The sequence below is a fragment of the Pezoporus wallicus genome, unplaced genomic scaffold (genome assembly GCF_028554395.1).
Source record: "Pezoporus wallicus isolate ANWC-B61680 ecotype Strahan unplaced genomic scaffold, APGP_CSIRO_Pwel_v1 contig_6401, whole genome shotgun sequence".
NCBI classification, from domain to species: domain Eukaryota; kingdom Metazoa; phylum Chordata; class Aves; order Psittaciformes; family Psittacidae; genus Pezoporus; species Pezoporus wallicus.
In genome coordinates this window covers 3,082,208-3,103,887 of record NW_026638608.1, presented here as the reverse complement: position 1 = coordinate 3,103,887, position 21,680 = coordinate 3,082,208, and the positions used below count along the sequence as shown (strand labels likewise).

Genomic DNA, 21,680 nt, shown 5'->3' with positions numbered 1-21,680 from the left:
GTAGGAGAGGACCCTCAGTGTTTAATAACCCACGGGGGGTGTTTCTTCCACGATTTCAGCCTCTCTTGTCCATGGGAGCTTCTGCAATACAGCCCCCACTGGCTGTGCTGATACTTAGCTGCGTCCCCCCTGCCTCCCCTTCCCCGTTCCCCCATGCCCGGCCGGCCCCTGATCCCTTCTGTGCTCCCGGATGCTCCCCGTTATCCCCCCGGCGCCTCCGTTGCTAGGAGCCCGTTGCCAAGGCTGTTGCTAGGGTCCGTTGCCAAGGACCCGTTGCCAACATCCGGGTCCCGCCCCTGGCGCCCGCGCGCTGCTATCCCCTCTCCCACGTGACTCAGCGGGAAGATGGCGGCGCCCGGAGAGCGGCGTGTGCGGCGCTGAGGGGGTTTTTCCTTGTGGCGACCGGGTCCTGTCGCTGCCATGTCGCGACTTATCGTGAAGAACCTCCCCAGTGGGGTGAGCCTGCGCACGGCTGCGGGGAGGAGGGGCTCTTCCGGGTGTGGAGATGGGTCTGGGGGGACACGGGGAGGGAGAGGGCCTGGGCAAGGGGCTGTAAGGGGATAAGGGGTTGTGCCCATTGGGGTCCCACTGTGCCTGTAGTTGAACTGGGGGATGACTGGGAGGGCAGCGCTGTTGGACCCTGGGCTCGGGGTGCAGCTTTTAGCTGCAGGAGTGCTGCAGGCAGAGATCGGTTCATGGAGTGGATTTAGAGGGGAAGTGAAGGGGTTTAGTGGTTGATGTGGGGTGGTTTAATCAGTATGACACAGTACAGTGTGGTTCTTGCAGTGCATTGGAAGCCCTTGGATAGGAAATGCTTTGGCCTTGTCTGCAAAGTGTTTGTGTGGTTGGAAACATAGAATCAAGCATGTTAGAAAAGACCTTTGAGGTCATCAAATCCACTCTTTACCCCAGCACTGCCAAGGCCACCTCTAACCCATGGCACTGAGGCCTCGTCTCCACGGGGTGTGAACACTTGCAGGGACGGTGACTGCAGCCCTGCCCTGGGCAGCCTGTTCCAATGCCTGCGCACCCTCTGGGGCAGGAATTGTTCCTCAGCTCCATCTAAACCTGCCCTGGGGCAGCTTGAGGCCGTTTCCTCTTGTCCCATCCCTTGTTCCTTGGGAGCAGAGCCCAGCCCCTCCTGGCTCCATCCTCCTGTCAGGCACTTGTAGGGAGCCATCAGGTCCCCCCTGAGCCTTCTCTTCTCCACACTGAACCCCCCAGGTCCCTCAGCCCTTCCCCATCACACTTGTGCTCCAGGCCCTGCACCAGCTCCACTGCCCTTCTCTGACCCTGCTCCAGCACCTCAATGTCTCTCTTGTAGTGAGGGGCCCAGAGCTGAACACAGGATTCGAGGTGCAGCCTCCCCAGTGCCCAGCACAAGTTGATGCAGTGCATTGTTGATTTTCCTTCCTTTGTCCTCCTGCATTTCCCAGATGAAAGAAGATCGCTTTCGGAAGCTGTTTGCTGCCTTTGGCACACTGACTGATTGCTGCCTGAAGTTCACCAAGGAGGGCAAGTTCAGGAAATTTGGCTTCATTGGCTACAAGTCTGAGGAGGAAGCGCAGACAGCACTGAACCACTTCAACAGAAGTTTCATAGACACATCCAGAATCACAGTGAGTGGATCTTTAAGAACACCTTCCTTTATTCTTAAGGAAGTTTGTTATCGGAGATTTTGGTGCCCAGGAATGCTGAAAGATTAAGTCCTCTGTAGCAAGAGAGCAAAGCCTGTTGTTAGACCTCATGGCTGGAGTCTGGAGCAGTTGCTTCATTCAGATGAGCTGTGTCCAAGCAGTAGCAGTGATTTCAGTGCTGGTTGGAACAGCAGTGTCAGATATTGAGCTGGCATAGGAACAGCAGTGTCAGATACTGAGCTGGCATAATCTGAGCTTTAGAACCTAACCCCTTTTCTCAGGTCATTCATCTGCTCTTCTGGACAGAGAATGATTCACAATAACCAGGATAGCTTATTTGTGCCTAAATGAGGACCACAGACTGTTCCCCATGCGGAGGGGATGTGTAGCTCTGTTGCCTGTTCTCCTGCACGCACCCCCCTTTTCCATCCTGTCAGGGTTATAAGAAAGGTTCCTGGGTGAGGCTTAGCCAGCAGTTACAGTGTGGTGAGCATGCCTTTAACCAAAGATCTTACTCTTTTCAGGTTGAGTTATGCAAGCCTTTTGGTGACCCTTCAAAACCCAAAGCATGGAGTAAGCACTCTCAGAAGGTCCCTGCCTCTGAGAAACAGACTGAGAAACCTGTGGTAAATGCAGCTCCTGCAGGCACAAAGAAAGTGAGTCTTGTTTGTTTCCTTGAGGCTCTGCTGGGTGTCAGTGACTTGGGAAAGGGAAGGGTAGCCTGGTGTGTGGAGAAGGGGATGGAGCAGCTGGAACAGTAGTGTTGGAGTCCTGGTTCTGGTATTTTCTTGCCTTAGGATCTGTGTTCCCTGTACCATTAGGTTACCTGGCATTATCTTGACTGTGTTTCTAATAAGCCTTTCCAAAGGTGGTTTTGATTTTGTTTGTCTTTTCCTAGGATAAAAAGAAGAAAGATCCAACAGAAAACTTAAAGGAGGTGAGTTGAGGTTGGACTCCAATCCCTGCCTTCTTGCTAGCTTGTATTAAGAGCAAGAGTTCTTTCTGTACCCTGGTTCCCATGCTGTAAATTCAGGCAAGGTGTGTGATTTAACCAACTCCATGTCAGTCCAGTTCTACTGTAGCAAACCACTGTTGTAACAATCCTGATGCTGGGGACCAGTTTTTAGCTGTTAGCTCCTCCTGTGTGCCCATGCATTGCATCCAGGACAGTCCTGTTTTGGAATTGCTGGGTTTTAACCATATCTGAGTTTTGTCACATTTGACTTGTACGTTTTGTTTTCTCTTTTTAATGTTTTGGCTTCTTTAAAGTACTTTCTAAACATCAAATACGGAAAAGAAAGAGTAGGAAAGAGAGATTCCTTGTTTCCATGATGTTGAGGAGACTTGAGACACTTCAAGTGCTCCCCTTATCAGTGTGAAGTGAAGCTCCCTTAAGGGATTTGTTTTGTTACACTGCTGGAAATGAGATGATATCTTTGAATTCTAACTCACTACAAGCTCTCCCATGTCTGTCTTCACAGCTTGTCTGCTTGGTTTCTCTTTCCACAGCTGGAAGAAGATAAAAGATTCCAAGAGTTCTTGGTGGTTCACCAGAAGCGGTCTCAGGTGGCCACTTGGGCTAATGACACTTTGGCAGAGGAGCCCAAGAAGGGAAAAGCAAAGTCAGCAGCTGATTATCTCAACTTTGATTCAGATGAGTCTGAGGAGCTGAGTGAGGATGGCGACGAGCCCTCTGAAGATGAGGAGGAAACTAAAGGTACTGAAAGGAGCTGTCACCCTTTGTCTTTACTGTGGTGAATGTGAGAGCAGGATGCTGACAAGGACCTGGCTCAGGGTCTTGCCTCCGCATGGCGACAGTGTAATTAGGAGGGTCATTTCCCAAGCATGGGACTTCTGTGTGCTGTGGATGTATGCTTGTTTTCCCAGATTCAGGGAAATGTTGGAAATGCAGTTACTGATGCTGTGGGGATGGCATTTGTGCTTTCCCCTGGGGCCTTAAAACAGTGTCTAGGTGTGAATAACAGTCATATGCATCTTTCCCTTAGCTGCTCTTCTAGCTTGAAGCCACTTTCATCTCCAGGATTTCCAGAGCTGGATGTGGTTTCTGTTTATTTAGTAACCTTTAGCTGATGTCTGTGAACTTGTCTGCTCTGCTTTTGATATGTATTTCTGGAAATGGGCCCTCTCAGAGTTGATTGGGAGGGACAGAATTCAGTATTTTGGATCCTGAAAGGAAAACTGGGTTTAGTGGAGTAATCAGTTAACTTAAAAGACTGAGGAATCTAGGCTGCATTCTGGGGTATGTCTTCTTAGAATGCAGTGTCCCTGCACCGGTGATGAATGTGGTTTTGGAGCCTTTCTCCTTCCCTACATGGTATTTCCTTACACTGCTCTGTTGGAGTAAATGGCATTTTCCCTGCTGCTCTTTGGGTAACTCAAATGTAAGTGGGATGAGTTGATCTTTGCTGGAGGGGTGTTTTGGAGCAACAGCTTCCTCCATCCTTTTCCCTGCAAAACCTAAACTGAACAATTGAAAAGCTTCTCTGGGATCTGCTTGAAGTATTTAGTTAATACTGAGACAAAATACTTTGCTGTGGGGTTCCTCCTGCTCCTTTGTGTTGCTTTGAAAAGACAAGTGATACAGATTGTCAGTTGGGAAGTGCTGACATAAGATTGCTCTGCTGTTCCCAAGCCTTTCCTTCCCATGAAACAGGTAGAGCAGAGGAGCATGGTTCTCATGGTTCTGTTGCTTCTTGGCTTTTACCTGACTGGGGGGAGAGAGCAGCAGCATCTGTATGCAAAACTTCTCTGGTCTCTCCTCTGACAGCAAAGAAAGGAGGCAAGAAGGCAGCTGCCAGCAAAGGCCTCTCAGATATGGATTACCTGAAATCTAAAGTGGTGAAGGATTCTTCCTCCTCATCCAGTACAGAGGAAGAAACAGAGAGTGAGGAGGAGGCGGAAGAGGAAAGTGAGAATGAGGAGGATTCGGGCATTGCGGAAACCATCAGCACCCACACAGATAAAAAGGGGAAGCCAAAAGCCCAACAGCCACAGCAAGAGACACCAGTGGGGAAGAAGAAGAAAGGATCCACACTAGAGGTACAGCTGAATTAGACTTTCATCTAAAGCAGGAGTTTTGTGGGATAGTATGTGTCTGGTAGTCATTCCAGGGGTGCACTGAAAGCTTGAAGGCTGTGGGACCACCATCGGTACCAGATTTTTGCCTCACTGGGTGGGAGCCAGTAAAAGAGTTTGCTGGATCTCCTCTTCAGTGCTGATTGAATTCCTGAAGACAGGGCTTCCAAACACATGCATCTAGTGCCCTTTCCAGATGCTGCTTTGTTTTTCCAGTGTTCTCTCTGTCTGCAGGAAGCGCTGTTCTGCAGAGCTCAGTTTGTAGTGACTGAGTTTGACTGTTTCAGCCAGACTTTGCACCCTCACCTGGCACTTCCTGCCCAGGCTGATGCAATTGCAAGCATCTCTTGATGTTCTCTCCCACTCTTTCCTGTTTGTTGGACAAGCCCAGCTTGTTGTGCTGTGATTTTTGTTGGTATTCACTCAGCTTTTCTTCTCTACCCCGTCCTTCTGTGCAGAACCAAGGCAGCTCAACAGAAGCCAGCACGCCATACACAGTGAAGCTGCGTGGTGCTCCCTTGAACATCAGTGAGGCAAGCTTTGTTCTTAAGCTGGGGATGGAGGCCTGGGGGTGTTCTCAGGGTGTTCCTCAGCACAATCTTTGCAGAGGCTTCTCTGCAGAACAGCTCCAATGTCTTCATTTATGGAGCTGTTTTGAGGGTTGGAAGTGCGGTTGGGGAAGCTTTGTGCAGAGAATTGTGTGTTGCATGTGGTGGTTTTTATGGTATGTATATAAAAACGAAGTCTGAAACCTGCTGCTTCCTGTATCTGAGAACTTAAACAATTCCAATGCTTCTTGCAGCAAAAGATTCGTGACTTCTTCTTGCCTCTGAAGCCAGTGGCAATCCGGATAGGAAAACCCACGCAGGGGAAGAATGCAGGTAGTGTCTATATGTGGAAGGGGAAAATGGATCTGTGAGTTAAAGGACCTCTCAGTCACACCTCTGCTCTTTTCATGTGCAATTCCAAATGACTGACTCCTGCCCTGATTCTTACAGACCTTTCTATGACTTTGCAGCTCTGCTGCCCTAGTTGCTGTCCATAGGATGCCATGGACAGAGTTATGTTGGCTGTGCATCCTTAGGAGTAGCAGCAGGAGCCTTTTCCTTTGATCTGTCTCTGGAACTTTCCTAAACATCCCAAACCATGCCAAGGAAAGGCCTCTTCCTCTGGGATAGCTGCTGTATCAGTTGCAGAGCAGTCTTTAGCCAAGGTGGGTCTCCAGACAGGTTGTGACTACTGGAAGTGCCCACCAGAAAGAGTGTGGAGCCAGTCCTCAGAGCTGCAGGAGACTTTGCTGTATATGCTGCTTTCCTTTCATAGCCTAACAGTGGATGTGCCTTTTAGCTGGTCTTGGAGATACCTGTAAAAGCCTACTTTAGCTGTTAAATCAGGCTTCTTTGGTTTGAATGGAGAGAATAAGCTTTGAAAAGGCAGCATTCCAGTCTGACATGGCCATTTGCAGGCTGGCTGGAAACTTTAATGGAAGCTCACTGCTTTATCTGTAGGAATCTATATTAAAGAAAGCCCAATTCACCCTTAATTAGCCAATTAGTGGTTGTGTGTTCCCCACATGATGCTCAGTTGAACCTTTCCTTCCTCCAAGGTTACATCTTTGTTGACTTGAAGAGTGAAGCAGAAGTGCGAAGAGCCTTGAAGCGAAAAGAATACATAGGTAAGGGCTGTTTGTTCCTTCTTGTTGTGGCTAATGTTGATGGCAGGGTGCTCAGCTGCTCAAGTGTTCACTGCAGAAGCATCTCCTCTTGTTGTATTCCAGGTAGATGATGGGGGTGGTTTCCTCTGCTCAGCTGACATGGGATAAACCAAGTGCTGTGTCAGGAGCAGTGTAGAATTGGCAAGCGACTGAGCTTTGCATGTTGCTCTTTGGCCCTTGGTTTTTGTCATGTGCTTGAAGTGTACCTTGGTACAATAATGACACTGTTTAAATCGGGTTGGGATAGTGCAGAGGATTGGTACAAGCAATTCTGTAAGCCTGTGATTGCAACCTGCCCTTGGCTTAGCTTGTAGTGGAATGAGTTATATAGTGAAGGAGGTAGGCAGGGACACCTCACGCTAGACAAGGTTGCTCCAAGCTCCATCCAGTCTGGCCTTTAACACTCCCAGGGATGGGGCATTTACCACTTCTTTGGGTAACCTCTTCCTGTGTCTCGCCACCCTAAATCAGGCAGCATTCCTCTCAAAGCTTGTGGAATTGGAATTGCTTGTGTCACTGCTATAAGCAGAGGCACTTTGCACATTAATACTGATTGCCCGTGGCCTTGGGAAGCAGCTAATGTGCCTCTGTGTGTGTTTGTGGATCAGGTGGACGATGCATTGAGGTGCTCCGATGCAGGAATACCCCAAAAGAAACTGTTACAACAAAACCTGATAACCAGCCGTGGCAAAGAAGGAAGAGAGACGATGAGGAAGAAGAGGACTTGTCTGAATCAGGGAGACTCTTTGTCAGGAATCTTCCCTTTACTTGCAGCGAGGAGGATTTGGAGAAGATCTTTTCGAAGTATGGTAAGTGTTTGCTGCAGGACTGGGACTTGCAGGGCTACATCTTTCCTTCATGTACATGGAGGTTTTCTTGCTGGGTGTGATGGACAAAGCTGTGTCCAGCACCTCTTGAATATGGACCAATCCCATCATCCTTATTGCCTGGGCTGGTAGCGTGTGGATGCTTGGTTTGGAAACTGATGCTGGCTCCATGCTTCCTCAAAGCATATACTGCTGTGTCTGCCCTCACCCCTCTCATCTCATCACTGGTATAACAATAAAAGCTCTTGCCAGTCAGGGTAAGCTCCAAGTCCTGGTGGGATGGGGAGGAGAAGAAAGGAGAGGATCATCCAGTTCCAACCCCTGCCACAGGCAGGGACCCCTTCCACTAGAGCAGCTTGCTCCAAGCCCCTGTGTCCAACCTGGCCTTGAACACTGCCAGGGATGGGGCAGCCACAGCTTCTCTGGGCACCCTGTGCCAGCGCCTCAGCACCCTCACAGGGAAGAGCTTCTGCCTTATAACTTCCCCTGTTTCAGTCTGAACCCATCACCCCTTGTCCTATCACTACGGTCCCTGATGCAGAGTATCTCTCCAGCATCCTTGTAGCCCTCTTCAGACACTGGAAGCTGCTCAGAGGTCTTCATGCAGCTTCTCTTCTCCACGCTGAACAGCCCCAACTTTCTCAGTCTGTCTTCCCATGGTGCACAAACTGGATTTTGGGCTCCTTTTGCTGGACCTGCTGTGTTAGTCTGCAGCCAGCAGCTCCTTATCCAAGCTGGTGGCTTGCTGCACACCTTCCAAAGCTGCTCTGCTCTCCCTGCTCCTCTCCTCCCCAGCTTTGGCCAGGAGGTGCCAGTTCAGAGCATGTAGTGGCTGTGCAAGGACATGTGCCATGGTTTAGTGTGAGGTGTCCCTGCCCATGGCAGGGGGATTGGAACTGGATGATCTTAAGGTCCTTTCCAACCCAAACCATTTGCTGATTCTGTGTGTCACAGTAAAGCCTTTATTTTTGCAGGACCCCTCTCAGAAATCCATTTCCCTATAGACAGACTGACCAAGAAACCCAAAGGCTTTGCTTTCATCACCTATATGATTCCTGAGCACGCAGTGAAAGCCTATGCAGAAATGGATGGGCAGGTGTTCCAGGTACAGTGACTGATGGGTTTGATGGTGGGAATGTGTGTTAGTAACGTGGCCAAGCATTTGCTTCTGTGCTTTGCTGAACAGACCGAGTCTCTTCTGCCTTTCTGTATGGGAACATGGTTGCTTTTGGTGCAGTAACTGGGTTTGAACAGCCTTAAAGGTACCAGAAGCTGAACTAGAGGTGGAGAAGGAGATCTGAATCTCAGTCACTCACATTGTGTGGCTTCTCTGACTTGCAGTAATGTCTCATTTGGGAAGGAAGGTTCCCTCCTTCCACCTAGGCTGCCTGACTAGGAAAGGTGCTAGAAAATTGCCTCCACTCTGTGTAGTTCATGAACTTCTGTGGGTTACTTCAGAGCTTTCTTCCTTTCTTCTAGGGCAGAATGATGCATCTTTTACCATCTACCATCAGAAAGGAAAAACTCGAAGATGAGGATGCAGAAGAGTCTTCCTCCTACAAGAAGCAGAAAGAGGCAAAGAACAAAGCCAACAGTGCCAGGTACAGAAGTGTCTTGTCACGGGCAAGACAACACGGCCTGCCAGATTCCCAAGTGGCAGGAATGCATCTGGGGTCTTTGCAGGAGCTGTGTAGATTACCCAAGTCAATAAAGCATTTTGCTTTATCTCTTACCTACTTGATTCCTCTGTCCAAGTAGCTCTAGTAGCTCAGAAATGGAGAGAAATGTGGTTTTGAATGGCTTTGGGTATGAGGTTATTTCTCTGGTGTCTAATGAAGGTTGGTCTGATGCTGTAATTCTTTAGGGTAGTGGTTTTAAATCAGTTGGGGTTTTCCCATGTATTGAACCACCTCTATTTCTAAAACTATATAGGAGCTTTGTCTTTCTGTACATCAAATGAGAGTGAAAGAAGTGGCTGATACTTTCTAACTACCTTCTTTCCCCCTAACTCTTCCCCCTGGCTGCTAATGGTAGCATTCAACGCTGTTTTATTCCAGGAGCATTGAATAGAGTGGAAGAAGGAGCTGAACCTGGCTCTTCTTTCTCTTTCCAGCTCTCACAACTGGAACACGTTGTTTGTGGGGACAAACGCTGTGGCTGATGCTATTGCTCAGAAGTACAATGCTACCAAAAGCCAAGTGCTGGACCATGTGAGTTGGGGTATTGATGGGAGATCACTTTCCCATCTGTTTCCTCATGCCCAGGGCCTTCCTGGTCTTTTTATGCAGCAAAAGCCTGTGTGCATCAACAAGCACCACATAGGCTGAGAGATCAGTGATGCTGTAGCTTCTCTGTGGGGTCTGAGCCTGAAAATCCCTTTGTCACTGGAAGACAGCGTGACACTCTCAGCCCTCCTTCCCACTCTGCTTTTCTGTGGCTGAGTTTTGCATTTCTGCATAATTAGAAGCTGATGAGAATTCACACCCTAAAGTTCATCCTTCTTGGAAACCTGATTTTACCCTGGGAAGCATTCTGACCCCTACCAGCAAAGCTCCCAGCAGATGATGTGACATTCTTTCATGCAGGAGGGCAAAGACAGCGTGGCAGTGAGGGTTGCTCTGGGAGAAACAGAGCTGGTCCAGGAGATTCGCCGGTTCCTCATTGAAAACGGAGTCAGCCTGGATTCCTTCAGCCAGGTGAGATGCTCAGCTGGAGGCAGCCATGTGGACCTACCTCTTAGACTGTGGTCTGGTCCTCGTGTCCTCAGCTCTCTTTGAAATCGGGCATTAAATCCTCAGTATCTCAGAGGATTGAACTCTTACATGGGTTGGGAAGTGCCAAGGTTGGAAGTGACCTCAAGGTTCATCTGGTCCAACCTTTATTCTCTATCCATTTGAAAGTCCAGCTGCCCTCAGGATGGTTGAAATACGTAGTATGATGGCTTATAGTATGATGGTCAGCTTGTTTAGGCAGGGAAGAAACTCGTGTCCATACCAGGGTTTATCTGGAGCTGAACCCTCCGAACATGAGCATTTGTGGATCAGGGAGGTTGTACCGAGGTGTGGATCTTATAGGAAGTGTTCTAAATGGCTCTTGGGCCCTGGAAAGGGATGGTGTGGAGTGAGCATGATGTGTTGGATGTCGGTTAGTAAGATATTGGGGTTTGCTGCTTTAAATCCCATCTCCCCTCTCTTCCCCCTGTGACTGTGGCAGGCCGCTGGTGAGCGCAGCAAGAGGGTGATCCTGGTGAAGAACCTCCCAGCCGGCACGAGCGTGGTGGAGCTGGAGGATGTCTTTGGCAAACACGGCAGCCTGGGCCGGGTGCTGCTGCCAGAAGGAGGAATCACAGCCATTGTGGAGTTCCTTGAGCCCACTGAGGCCAAGCAAGCATTCACCAAGCTGGCCTACTCCAGGGTGAGTGTGGTGAGGGGCAGGGGACAGCAGCAGGGGTCTTGGCTGGTTGCGAAGCTGCACAATGGAGTGCTTGCAAATGTGAGGGACAGAGGCCTTTCGAGAGGAGTTATCCCAGTGCTGCTGCTGCTGCTGCCATCTATCCCTTGGGTTTAGGGAGATGCCCAGTGCATCCTTACGCAGCAGTGGCTGAGTAGGGCTCTCAGCCTTCAAAAGGTGGCTGGAGGAGCGGGCTGTGACATCTGGAAAAGGCTTGGTGGCCTGACAAGGGTTTAACTTACCTTTCACAATACAAGAGTGTGGTACCTGGTAGGCTGGGGTCCTGTGTGAGGCTGGGTGTAGATTCTCCTTTGATAAAAGACTTTAGCCAGCTGAAGAAGTTGTTGAGCTCTTCCACTGCCATATTGCATTATAGAGGGAGAGGAAAATGAGAGCAGAGCTTTGTCTTCAGGTCTTGCCCTCCAACTCTTCATTCCTCTCCTGTGTTCTCTTCTCAGTTTCATTCTGTGCCGTTGTACCTGGAATGGGCTCCCATGGGTGTCTTCCTGAGCCCAGCCCCTCCAAAAAAAACCTTTGAGGCTCCAGAAAAGGAGAGCAAAGCAAGGCTGGTGCCTGGTAAGAACTTTGGCTTTGGAACACTTTGGTTTTTGTGTAAAGCAGCAGTGCTGATATTCCTGTCCCTTTGGGGATGGAGCCAGCTGCACAGGGCAAGGCTGGAGCCAGGGAGAGGTGTGGGGGGGGTCACTTTATCTCCCTGTGACTGAGACCTTCACCTGGAGATGAAAAGTTTGAAGTGCAGGAGCTCCTGGAAGGCTGTTTGGGGCTGATAATGGCCTTTGCTGCCAGCTTCTGCATCTGGGAAGGGATTGTGGCAGTCACAGACGGAGGCAGATCTTCATCCCGCTCCTGTCTCACTGAATTATTCCCTTTGCTTTCCTCAAACCAGCCTCCTTCAGAGGCAGGGGATTTTTTTCCTGAAGCCTTATTGGCAGATACCCCACCAGCTGGAGCAGGGAGGGTTGGACTGCCCACCAGAAAGGCTTGGGCTGCGTGGTGCTGGGCAACCAGATGGAGCAGCAAGGGAAAGTCAGCTGGGGATGCACTGGGATGGAGCTGGGGGGTTCCTGTGTACCCGGCCCAGGGCAGGGTCTCCTGTGCCCATAGTTTAGCTCTTCTGAGCACAGACAGCATCCATCACCTGTGGTGTAGGTGATGAAGCTGCTCTAAAAGACAAGTGGTGTAGCAAGGAAAGGAGTTGGAGAGTCAGTGGATGAGTGTATACTATGATGTCTAATAAGGGCTTCATCCCTCTGCAGCCTCTGCTTGAGCATGGGGTCCAACAGATCTCTGACCACCCTCACAGGGAAGAGCTTCTGCCTCAGAGCTCATCTCAGTCTCCCCTCTGTCAGGTTAAAGCCATTCCCCTTGGCCTGTCCCTACATCCCTTGTCCAAAGCCCCTCTCCAGGTTTCCTGCAGCCCCTTTAGGCACTGGAGCTGCTCTCAGGTCTCCCCTTCAGGAGCCTTCTCTTCTCCAGGCTGAATCAGCCCAGCTCTCTCAGCCTAGCTCCAGAGCAGAGCTGCTCCAGCCCCTCTGTGTGTTGAGCCTGCTTCAGTCTATGTCTACCTGCAAAGAGCCAAAAGAGCAGTGGCCTGTTCCTGCTGCAGTATTAACTATTAGCTGGGGCAGTGGGCAAGATATCTCGCATCTTACAAAGTTGGGTTTATTCTTTGTGTTTCAGACGAAGCTATGAAGGGCACAGAGGAAACAGCAGCACAGGAAGATGAAGAGGAGGAGGAGGAGGAAGAAGAAAGCATTCCTGGATGTACCTTGTTCATCAAAAACCTGAACTTTGCCACCACAGAAGACACACTGAAGGAGGTGAGCCGTAAGCAAGGACAAGGGGCTGGGTTTTGCTTAGCATAGTCCACTTGCTGGAGTGGAAGGGGCTGAGTGTGTGGTTGGGAGCCAGGCTGAGATGCCTGATGGAGTAAAGCCTTTACCCCCAACATGGGCCAGAAGAAAGGGCTCTACTCTGCTGCAGAAGGCAAGGGGCAAGCTGTTCTTCACCTGGTGTGCTGAGGATAATGTGTTTGGAGGAGTTAAATTGCAGCCAGTATGACCTAATGGGAGATGAGGGAGCACTGGATTATACTGGGACTGGGACCCTCTGATTTGGGATTTCAGGTGCCCGTTAAGACTAATGTGTCTGAGCCCCTTTGGCCGGGGTTTAGTTCCACCTCAGGACAGGTGGAGGCAGTAGGAAATCTTTCAAGACTCATTTCCCATGCTTTCTATAATGCTTCTCCTTGGGACAAGCACTTTAGGAGCTGTGGTACTGCTCTGTGTGTGGAGGCAGTAAATAAAGGGATGATGTTTTCAGTGAGATGTGCTTTTCATCGAAGCTTCTGCCAACACTGAGCTGTCTGTGCTGCTTTACCTCATCGGGGAGAGGTAGCGTTCCAAAAGCCATGTGGGATGGTAATAGGAAAATAGGGAAAAGCAACTGGGAATTCTTGTCTCTGCCACTTCTTGTAGCTATCGAAAATGGCATATTTCATGGCCCAAGAGTGCTGGTGCAATGTCAGCCTGGACCCGTGCTCCTATACCTTGGGGCTGTGGTACTGGCTCTGGTCCAGTTGGATCCAGGGCCAGATGTAAGTGTTCAGAGAAGGACTGGGACTTGTCCCTTTTCTTCTTCTCCCTCTGGCTGTGGTTTTGCAGCCCCTGCTACCCTCCATCCCCTCCTGCACGTCTTTGGAAAGAGCCGAGTTCTAGGGCCATCACAGGAGTCACCCACCCCTAAGGTCCCAACCAGGCTGAGGGCTTCTTATAACCAGTAACATCCCTGCAGCACCATCCCAGGTCTGTGTGCTGGTTCAGAGGAGTGGTGGAAGATTCCTGGGAATGTGCCTATTGATTTCTTTACAAGCCTGTGTGTGGGGATGTATTTGTGCAGAAATAATGGTATAAGAAAGGATGCAGCTGCACTGACTGCTTATCAGGTGTGTGCACAGCGGGGAGGTGGGCCTGGCTCTGGAAGAGGGCCACGTTGTCACTCGAGTCGCCAGCCTGTGACAAAGGGAGCTGAATCACGTGTCCCAATTCCTTGCAGACGTTCTCCAAAGTGGGAGCTGTGAAGAGCTGCACGATATCCAAGAAGAAAGACAAAGCAGGTACTCTAGATGCTGCTGTTCAGTTCCTTCCCTCGGCTGGTTGCTGAGGGCTCAGGTGTGGCGTTGCTTTAGCATTCAGCTGGCTGAGCATTTGTGTTCTCGTTGGTGAAATCCTCGTTTCTAGAAGTGTGGCTGTTGTGGTTGCTGCTTTCAGCCATTTCAAATACCTTGGGGTCTGGCCTAGGAGGTGAAGCTGAATTGTGGGATTCGTGGAGACGTGGCCTTCTCTTGAGATCTTGAGATAGAGAAGCCAGCTCCTTCAGGATCACACAAGAAAGCAGGAGGCAAGTTGAAAGGAACCAGTCCCCCACAACGATGAAACGTGCACAGGATGCTTTAACCTCAAATAACAGTGGGATCTTCAAGGGTGCCTGGCTGAGTACTGTGCTGAGTGGGCTTCCTTTGCCTTCTGCCTGCCAGCAGGCTGTGCTGACGACTGGTTATGCCTGCTGCATTGACTGTGCTTGCTTTCTGGGCTGTTGGACAGGGTAGAGTTTGCTTCAAGCAAGCACTGGCTAGAGGGACTGTGTCTTCCTTCTTTTAAGGCTAGGAAGTTGCATGGCTTTATAGGATTTTTGCCCTAACAGGGCTCTGCTTGCATGGGATACGAAGCAGTTCCCCCTCTTACTGTGGGGCCATCTCTACAGCCTGCTACAACTAAGGTTTTGAAGTTGGAAACTGGGTGTTACGTATTTGCATGGGGATCTTTCCTTTCCTCACCCTCAGCCTTAGTTATGGCTCTTGTACTAGCCCATGTGTTCCTCAGAAGCGTGCTGTGACCATGGGTGCTGCAAACCTTTGCTGTGCAGGGAGGTGGAATAAAGGTCTCCTCCTCTGGCACGAAACTAGCAGCTGCCCACCCAGTTTCTAGAAGTGCTTGGTGCTTCGTGCCTTGGACCTCAAACACACTTTGTCCCTTAAGTGAACTACAGAGCTGGCACTTTGTGATGATGGGAAGTACAGCACGTCACACCCAGTTCTGGGTAGTTGGCAAGTGTTCCAGGTGAAGGTCTCACTTCAGTCACGAGGAACAAGTCTCAGGACAAGTCAGTAAGGAAGGGATGCTCATAAGGAGCATGGGAGTTAGGGCATGGGCAGGCTGGCCTTTTGCATAGGGTGTTAGTTTCTATCCCCCTCCAGGTTTTGGCCATCAGTGCTTGCTCCTGATTTGCTTTGAATCTTCTGCTTAATATCACAGTTTCCTGCTAGCTTCATGAGTCCCTTCTCTCTTCTGGTAGGCACTTTGCTTTCAATGGGCTTTGGATTTGTGGAGTACAAGAAGCCAGAGAGTGCCCAGAAAGCCCTGCGCCGGCTCCAGGTAAGCTTAAGCATTGTCAAGTCTGGATTTCTTTCCAGAGATGGTAGGCAAAGGCTTGGATGAACTGGGAAGTTCAAAATGCAGCTGAGGATGTCTGTGCTAGGGGTTACATCGTGCAGATGGGGAAGTCTCTAACGTGGGCTTGTGAGGGAAGGGAGTATGTAAAGGACAGTTTAGGGTCTTCTAGCCTCCTGCCTTCTCCGTCACACCCATCACAGGGCTTGGCTGCACTCTGAGGAGTAAATCATTGTCTCTGGTGCTAGAGAAACATCCACGGGTTTGGTCCACGCTACCTGGGTGGTGCAGGTGGGACAGCTGGAGTGATGCCTTTCTAGGTCGATGTGAAGGAATTTCTCTGTGTAAACTATGTATGTTCATTGGGCACAACCCGTGAGGTCCACCTTCAGCAGGTGGTCATTTTGCATTCCACAGCCTAAGTAGTCTTGGGGTAGATGTGTGTTCTCCATCCTTTTAAATGGCAGAATCCTGGAGGAGAAAGCAAGGAAAATGGGTGCTTTGTGGATGGGGTGGGCAGCAGGGCTCTGTCGGGATGATTAGGCAAGAGGCTGCTTGTTCTAGTGCAGGAAGCAAGAGACAAAGGACTTCCTTGCTGTATTGGCTGCTGCTGGCCATCAAGACATCCTTGGCTCTTTCCACAACAAATAATAAGACAGTCCTTGCCTTAAAGAGTTTAGAATCCAGAGGCAGAGGAAACCACAGCCCAGAGCATTGAAGTGACTCAGCTTTGTCAGTTTGGTAGCAGAGCTGATGTTGATGGACAGCTCGATCAGGGATGTTGGCTGCTGCTTCAGTCTCCAACCTGTCCAGTCTTTGAGCTGTTTCCAGCCTCCTATCAAAGCCTTGCCTCACATGAGTGGTGTTCAACAGGGAGCTATTTGGCAGGGAGAAAGGGAGGGATACATAGGGAGGAGCAGGATGTGAAATACTGTGCTGGAAGCTTGGAAGCTGTTGTGGCTTTGATTTTAATTTATTTATTGAGTTTATTTTCTTGAATTCATCTATTCATGTTTCTGTTCTTTGTTTTAACTTCTAGGGCTGCTCAGTAGATGGCCATAAGCTGGAAGTGAAAATCTCAGAGAGAGCTGTCAGGTAAAGCTCATGTCTCACCTCTGTAACATGGTTACACTTCAGCTGCAGTAATGCTTGACAGGCTCTTGCCTTCTTACCTAGCATCTCTGCATCACAAGGGATGGAAGCAGCAGTGCTCTGACTGTTGAACACATCAGCCGTTGTGATTTACTCACTCACTTTAGTCAGTCTTGCTTGAAAAGCAAGAAGAAATGATGAATAGCTGGTACAAAGGTGTTCACTCACTAAATAACGTGTTTCCAGTTAAAGCCATGAGGCAGCATGCAGGGACCCCAAAAACGAGCCCAAAGTGAGAACCAGGCACTGGAGTTTTCTTCCACGCTGAAGGAAAAGAGCCCTCTTAAGCCTCTGCTTTGACAGTTCAGTCAGCATTGCAAAATGAAGTGATAGCCTGAGTTGCAGTGGGTTTAAAGAGCTCTTGAAGACAAATATTCTCCGGGTAATGAGATCTTTTACCCTAGTTCATCAGGGAGAACAGGAGCTTAAGAACAATGTTCCGCTGCTGACTGATCAAATCAAGACAAATAAGGCTGGTTTCTTGCTTGAAAAGAGATCTGGATTCAACTTCTTCTGTTGGGGCAGTTGGGTGCAAAGGAGATGGTTACTTGTGGATGGATTTACTTGGAGATTGAGTCCTGCTTCCAACAGGGGAAGGGTTCCACACTAGAAGGGTTTCCTTTCCTAGCTTGTGTTCAGGATGGCATTTTCAAAGTGCAAAGTTGGTATCTAATCCAGATGTTTGAAGGTGAATGTAGGCACCTAAGAGCTGTCCTGTAGGCACTTTGGGAACTGCACTAGAGGAGGTATCTCTTAAATGTCAAAATGTGTCCCTGGGGAGCAGAAGCAGTCTGACAGCTCCCTGTCTGCACTTCCTATTCAAGTCTGTAATAAACTGTTTTCATCCAATTTGATTTCTTCAGTCCCTTCAGTGGGTACCCAGCCTGCAGTATGGAATGCTTTGCTTAATGAAATGAGCTGCTGTGTTTTGTCGTAGGTAAATTCGTGTCCATATGCAATACAATTCTGGAGTTAAAAACTAGTAATTGTTGAATGTTTCATTCGCTGTTTTCTAAGGCAGAAAGAAAAAGAAACTAACTGAGCTTACACTGAGCTATTTAAAAAACGTATATCAGATAGTGCATCCTCCTGAGAATGGAAGGGACAAGATTTGATGTCAGAGCGGGTGGCAGATGGGAGTCCAGGCTAACCTCAACAGCGCTGTCTAATCTCAACCAAGGTCGCAATCAGCAAGCTGGAAGCTTTGGTTTTCAGATGTAGGATTTAACTCAGTTCATTCCTTCTCGGTGTGCTGTGTGGCATTTCTGTTACCACCAGCAAGATGCCAGTGAGGATGTTGATGTGTGCTAGCTCATGTTCTGCATTCCTGCTGTTGGAGGAGCCAGCGTGCAATGCTCGTCCTCACTTGCTCTTTCTGGTGCCTTCCCAGGCCTGCTGTGAAATCCTCCCGAAGGAAGCAAATTGTCAAGAAGCAGAAGACTTCCAAGATCTTGGTCCGAAACATCCCATTCCAGGCCACCATCAGGGAAATCAGGGAACTCTTCAGGTAGGAAAGTGCTTTCTGTTGGGTCTGTGGAGTGCTCCGGGCTGGAGCTGGTGTGGTTTTCATGCAGGATCTTGCTGCTGGATTGTAAAGTTTATGAGGTTTTGTTTGCTTTGTGGAAGTAAAGGAGCCTTTTACTGAATATAAATGCCAAGGCCTGGCAGGTTATACCATATAGAAACTCTGCTGATGAGACAGAGCTCACATAAGCCAGTGTTTGGGCTGGAGCCACTCACTTTCCTTTCCATGAGGGTTTCACTGCCTATGCCTCACATAGCTGTGGGGTGTTGCCCTGTGGTTGCCAGCCCTGTGTCTGTAAGGGGGTGGGACTGTGCTGCCTTTAATACCCTCACCAGCAAGAAATACCTTGTCAGCTGTGAGACCTGCCTGGGATAATGCTGAGTATTGAATAGGGATTTTGGGATCCCAGCCTGCATCCTTCTGTGTGCTGGCTGATGGCTGTTCTCTTTGCATCCTCAGCCTTGTGTGCAGTGATTCATTAAGGCTTGTAATGTGTCCTGGAAAAGAAGTGCAACTGTGTAATATACAGCATCTTTTCTGCTCTCAGGATGAGAGTCTTCTGCTCATTGACCCAGGCCATGCTCCCTGCTCCACTGTTGGCTTGTGAAAGGGATTTGGGGGAATTGGTGTCCAGCTCCACCTGTTAGTTTTCCCATCTGGGAAACAAGGATGATAGCTCACTGGGTTAGGCTTTCTGTGTGGGTCTGTCTAAGCAGGAGGCAGGGGCTTTGGTTTGGTCAGGACTTTGGTTTGATCAGGGCTGTGGCGTTTCTTTCCAAAGGAGGTGCATTGTGGAATTACCTATGCCTTTGAAACCTCCTCAGGCCATGCAGTGGAAACCACTTTGTGAGGACCTGCAGGGCAGTGATTTGTTCATTGTTAGGGGAGCTATGCACTTCCCTGCATACAGTCAGTTCTGCCTACTTTATTAACCTGTGATGTTCTCCTGGCTTGACCACAGGTAAGGACAGTGGTTCCTGTGTGGCTGGTAGGCCGTTTCCAAGGTATAATGCATCAAGGGATGCTGTGTGTTGTGATGCTGGTTTGGGGTAGGTTGGGGGATTTAACTGAATGCTGACTTTGACTTGGCTCTTGGACCTGTGTTGCTGGAAGGGTGATGGTAGGCACAATGTAAAGATCCCTGTAGAAGATGTGTTTGTGCACACAGAAGATACTGCTTGTGCTGTGCAACCCTGTGAGGCCCTACTGAAACAGGGTGAAACCTCTGGACTTCCAAATCACTGTGCTGAGTTTCTTAGCAGCGGGGCACTGCTAATTCAAAACCCAACAGTGTGTGGCTACAGACATGACCCTCATGAAGCTGGAGCAAGCAAACCCAGGGGGATCTATTTGCCTTCTGGGGCCCTGGGTTAGGTTCAAGGAGCTGAGAGGCTTGTGTATAGCATGAGGACAGACAAGCCCAGCAGACTGGGGGGGTTGGTATGTTGTTTTCTCTCCTGGCTTGTCTAGCACCTGAGTGCAGTGGAGAGGAGGGGGAGAGGAACAGTCTGACTATTGCAAGGAACATGCAGCTTCAAGCCACGGGTGCTGTTGGCAGCGCTCTCGGCGTGATGTGTGAGCATCCCTTTCAGTCACCTGGTGTATTCAGAGATGGGAGGTTTTATCCTCAAGACAAAAGCCATCAGCTGGTAGGGACAAACACACACACACACACACAGAGTCCTCCCTCTCCACCCCTGCCATCCCTCTTTCCCTTCGGAGCAGCTAAAACCAGGCATGACGGAGCGCTACGAAACACTTCATCCTCCTGGACTGCTTTTTTGGGGTGGTTTGAAATCAGATGCCCTTGCTCTGGAGCTCTTCCTGCATTTAGGAACCTGTCTTGTTTCTATTTGGTTGTGGAGTTGGAATTGTGAACAAGTTCACAATTGGCAGCAGGGCTGCAGGGGGCACTCTTAGCCTGCCCAGGAAAGGCTGGCTGAGGCCACAGCATTAGGGACAGCAAGGGACAGCCAGCCTGAGGGCCACCAGGCCACACTGCTGGGCATCATCATGCAGGGTAGCAGCCCCGGCCCATGGAGGTGAGAGGCTTTGCAGGGTGAGCATCTCTCCTGTATTGTTTGACACGCTCAAAACCCACATTCCAGCCCTGCACCTGATGTTGTCTCCAAGCCTGCTTCCTTCTGTGCTTGCTTTTGCTTTTCTCAGTTGCCTGGGCAAGAGAAAGATTAATGCATAAATATATGTACACACAGTGTCTCTCTGTGTATAAATTAACCAGACAAATACATCTGTTATGCAAATACATGTTTACATCTGTTTGTGTATATGTATATATCATAGAATGGTTTGGGTTTTAAAGGACCTTAAGATCATCTAGTTTTAACTCCCCTTATATATATCGATATATATTTATCTATAGATAGATATAGATATATATAGATATATTTCCCAAGACAATTATTTCCATGTTTTGAGCTTTGTCAAGGAGCTGTGTCTTCCTTTGGACCCACTATAGGTGTTAATGACACTGGGACAGCAAAACAAGGGAGTTGGGTCTTAGGAACAGTGGATTTTAAAGGTTGTTCAGCCTTCAAAATCAGCACTGGCAGTACAGGAAATCCTGCCCTGGCTTTATGCTTTTTCGTATCATTGTTATTATGTTATTTAATATCACTGTGTGTGGATCCATCCCTCAGTACTCAGACTTGCCCTGCACCATGGTTCATGCTCTTAGCACAGGTGAAGGTAGACCATGGCTGCCTTGTGTGGGTCCTTTTTTGCTCTTCACCTTCCCCAGTCACTTTGGGTAATCCATGCAAACCACGGGAAAGGCTCTGCACCATCCTCTGCATCATGAGCACCAGGAGGTTTGGGGAGCTGCATTCCCCAGCAGTGAGGTGGATTCCTGGGAGGAAGGAGGCCAGGCAATCCCTTGGGAAAGATCTATGGGTAGGTGTAAAACTCAAAGTCATTTCCCCCCAGGTCATAGTTAGCAGGAGGTTCAAAGCAAATGTGTTTCTTCACATTTGTCTTCCCTGTGAGGGTGCTGAGGCACTGGCACAGGGTGCCCAGAGAAGCTGTGGCTGCCCCATCCCTGGCAGTGCTCAAGGCCAGGTTGGACACAGGGGCTTGGAGCAAGCTGCTCCAGTGGAAGGTGTCCCTGCCTGTGCCAGGGGACTGGAACTGGGTGAGCTTTAGGGTCCCTTCAACCCCAACCATTCCATGATCCTTTTTAGTTCTGGAATTGGGCCATATCTAGTTTAATTCTTGGGCTGGACAAATGTGGTGCTTCCCTGTCTCTGTATGGGAGTCATGGATGCTCTGTGTAACAGCTGAAGTCTTCTGCCTGCAAACCAAACATCTTGTTGCAGGGCTCCATGAGCCTTAAGTGCTGCCCACCTTCCACAGCAGACCCAATGGGTGTGTGGTGCTGGTTCTGAGCGTGTCCTGGCCTCTTCTGCTGGAGGTTTTGGCCTCTCTGGCACCATCAAGGCATTTTTAATTTCATCCTTTTGAGCCCCTGCAAGTGTTATTTTCTTTAGAGGGAGAAATGCTTTTCAATCACAGGGGCTGCCTATAATAGCCAGGTGTGAAGATTTAGCTTTTGTGGGTGTGTTCTCTTTTTCTTCACCCCCCCCCCCAATTTTTGTTCTTTATTCCATTCTCCTCTTTTTTACTACCTGGAAATGTTACAAAAGATAAATGGTCCTTAGTTCTTTCCCAGAGAGCCATAGGAAGGGGAGGAGAGACAAAGGGACTGATATCCCATGACGGCTGCTAATTCTTGCTCCCAAATTGGGGGGCTTTTATGGCAGGACTTTCTCTCAAAAGGAACTCCAGATGTGG

The 21,680-nt window shown here is 49.3% G+C and overlaps 1 protein-coding gene across 1 annotated transcript in view; it reads left to right on the top strand.

Moving 5' to 3' along the window:
- Positions 1-365: 365 nt before the first annotated feature.
- RBM19 (RNA binding motif protein 19) overlaps positions 366-21,680 on the top strand; it is a 59,372-nt gene continuing 38,057 nt past the window's right edge. Inside the window, exons 1-21 of the mRNA XM_057411239.1 lie at positions 366-456; positions 1,437-1,619; positions 2,162-2,293; positions 2,536-2,574; positions 3,147-3,354; positions 4,426-4,697; positions 5,192-5,266; positions 5,536-5,614; positions 6,340-6,408; positions 7,056-7,256; positions 8,249-8,379; positions 8,754-8,875; positions 9,388-9,484; positions 9,860-9,970; positions 10,488-10,688; positions 11,183-11,300; positions 12,426-12,565; positions 13,800-13,860; positions 15,099-15,178; positions 16,233-16,288; positions 17,736-17,852. Coding sequence (XP_057267222.1) covers positions 421-456; positions 1,437-1,619; positions 2,162-2,293; positions 2,536-2,574; positions 3,147-3,354; positions 4,426-4,697; positions 5,192-5,266; positions 5,536-5,614; positions 6,340-6,408; positions 7,056-7,256; positions 8,249-8,379; positions 8,754-8,875; positions 9,388-9,484; positions 9,860-9,970; positions 10,488-10,688; positions 11,183-11,300; positions 12,426-12,565; positions 13,800-13,860; positions 15,099-15,178; positions 16,233-16,288; positions 17,736-17,852 — 2,528 coding nt within the window. The 5' untranslated portion in view covers positions 366-420. The remainder of the gene's footprint in view (positions 457-1,436; positions 1,620-2,161; positions 2,294-2,535; positions 2,575-3,146; positions 3,355-4,425; positions 4,698-5,191; positions 5,267-5,535; positions 5,615-6,339; positions 6,409-7,055; positions 7,257-8,248; positions 8,380-8,753; positions 8,876-9,387; positions 9,485-9,859; positions 9,971-10,487; positions 10,689-11,182; positions 11,301-12,425; positions 12,566-13,799; positions 13,861-15,098; positions 15,179-16,232; positions 16,289-17,735; positions 17,853-21,680) is intronic.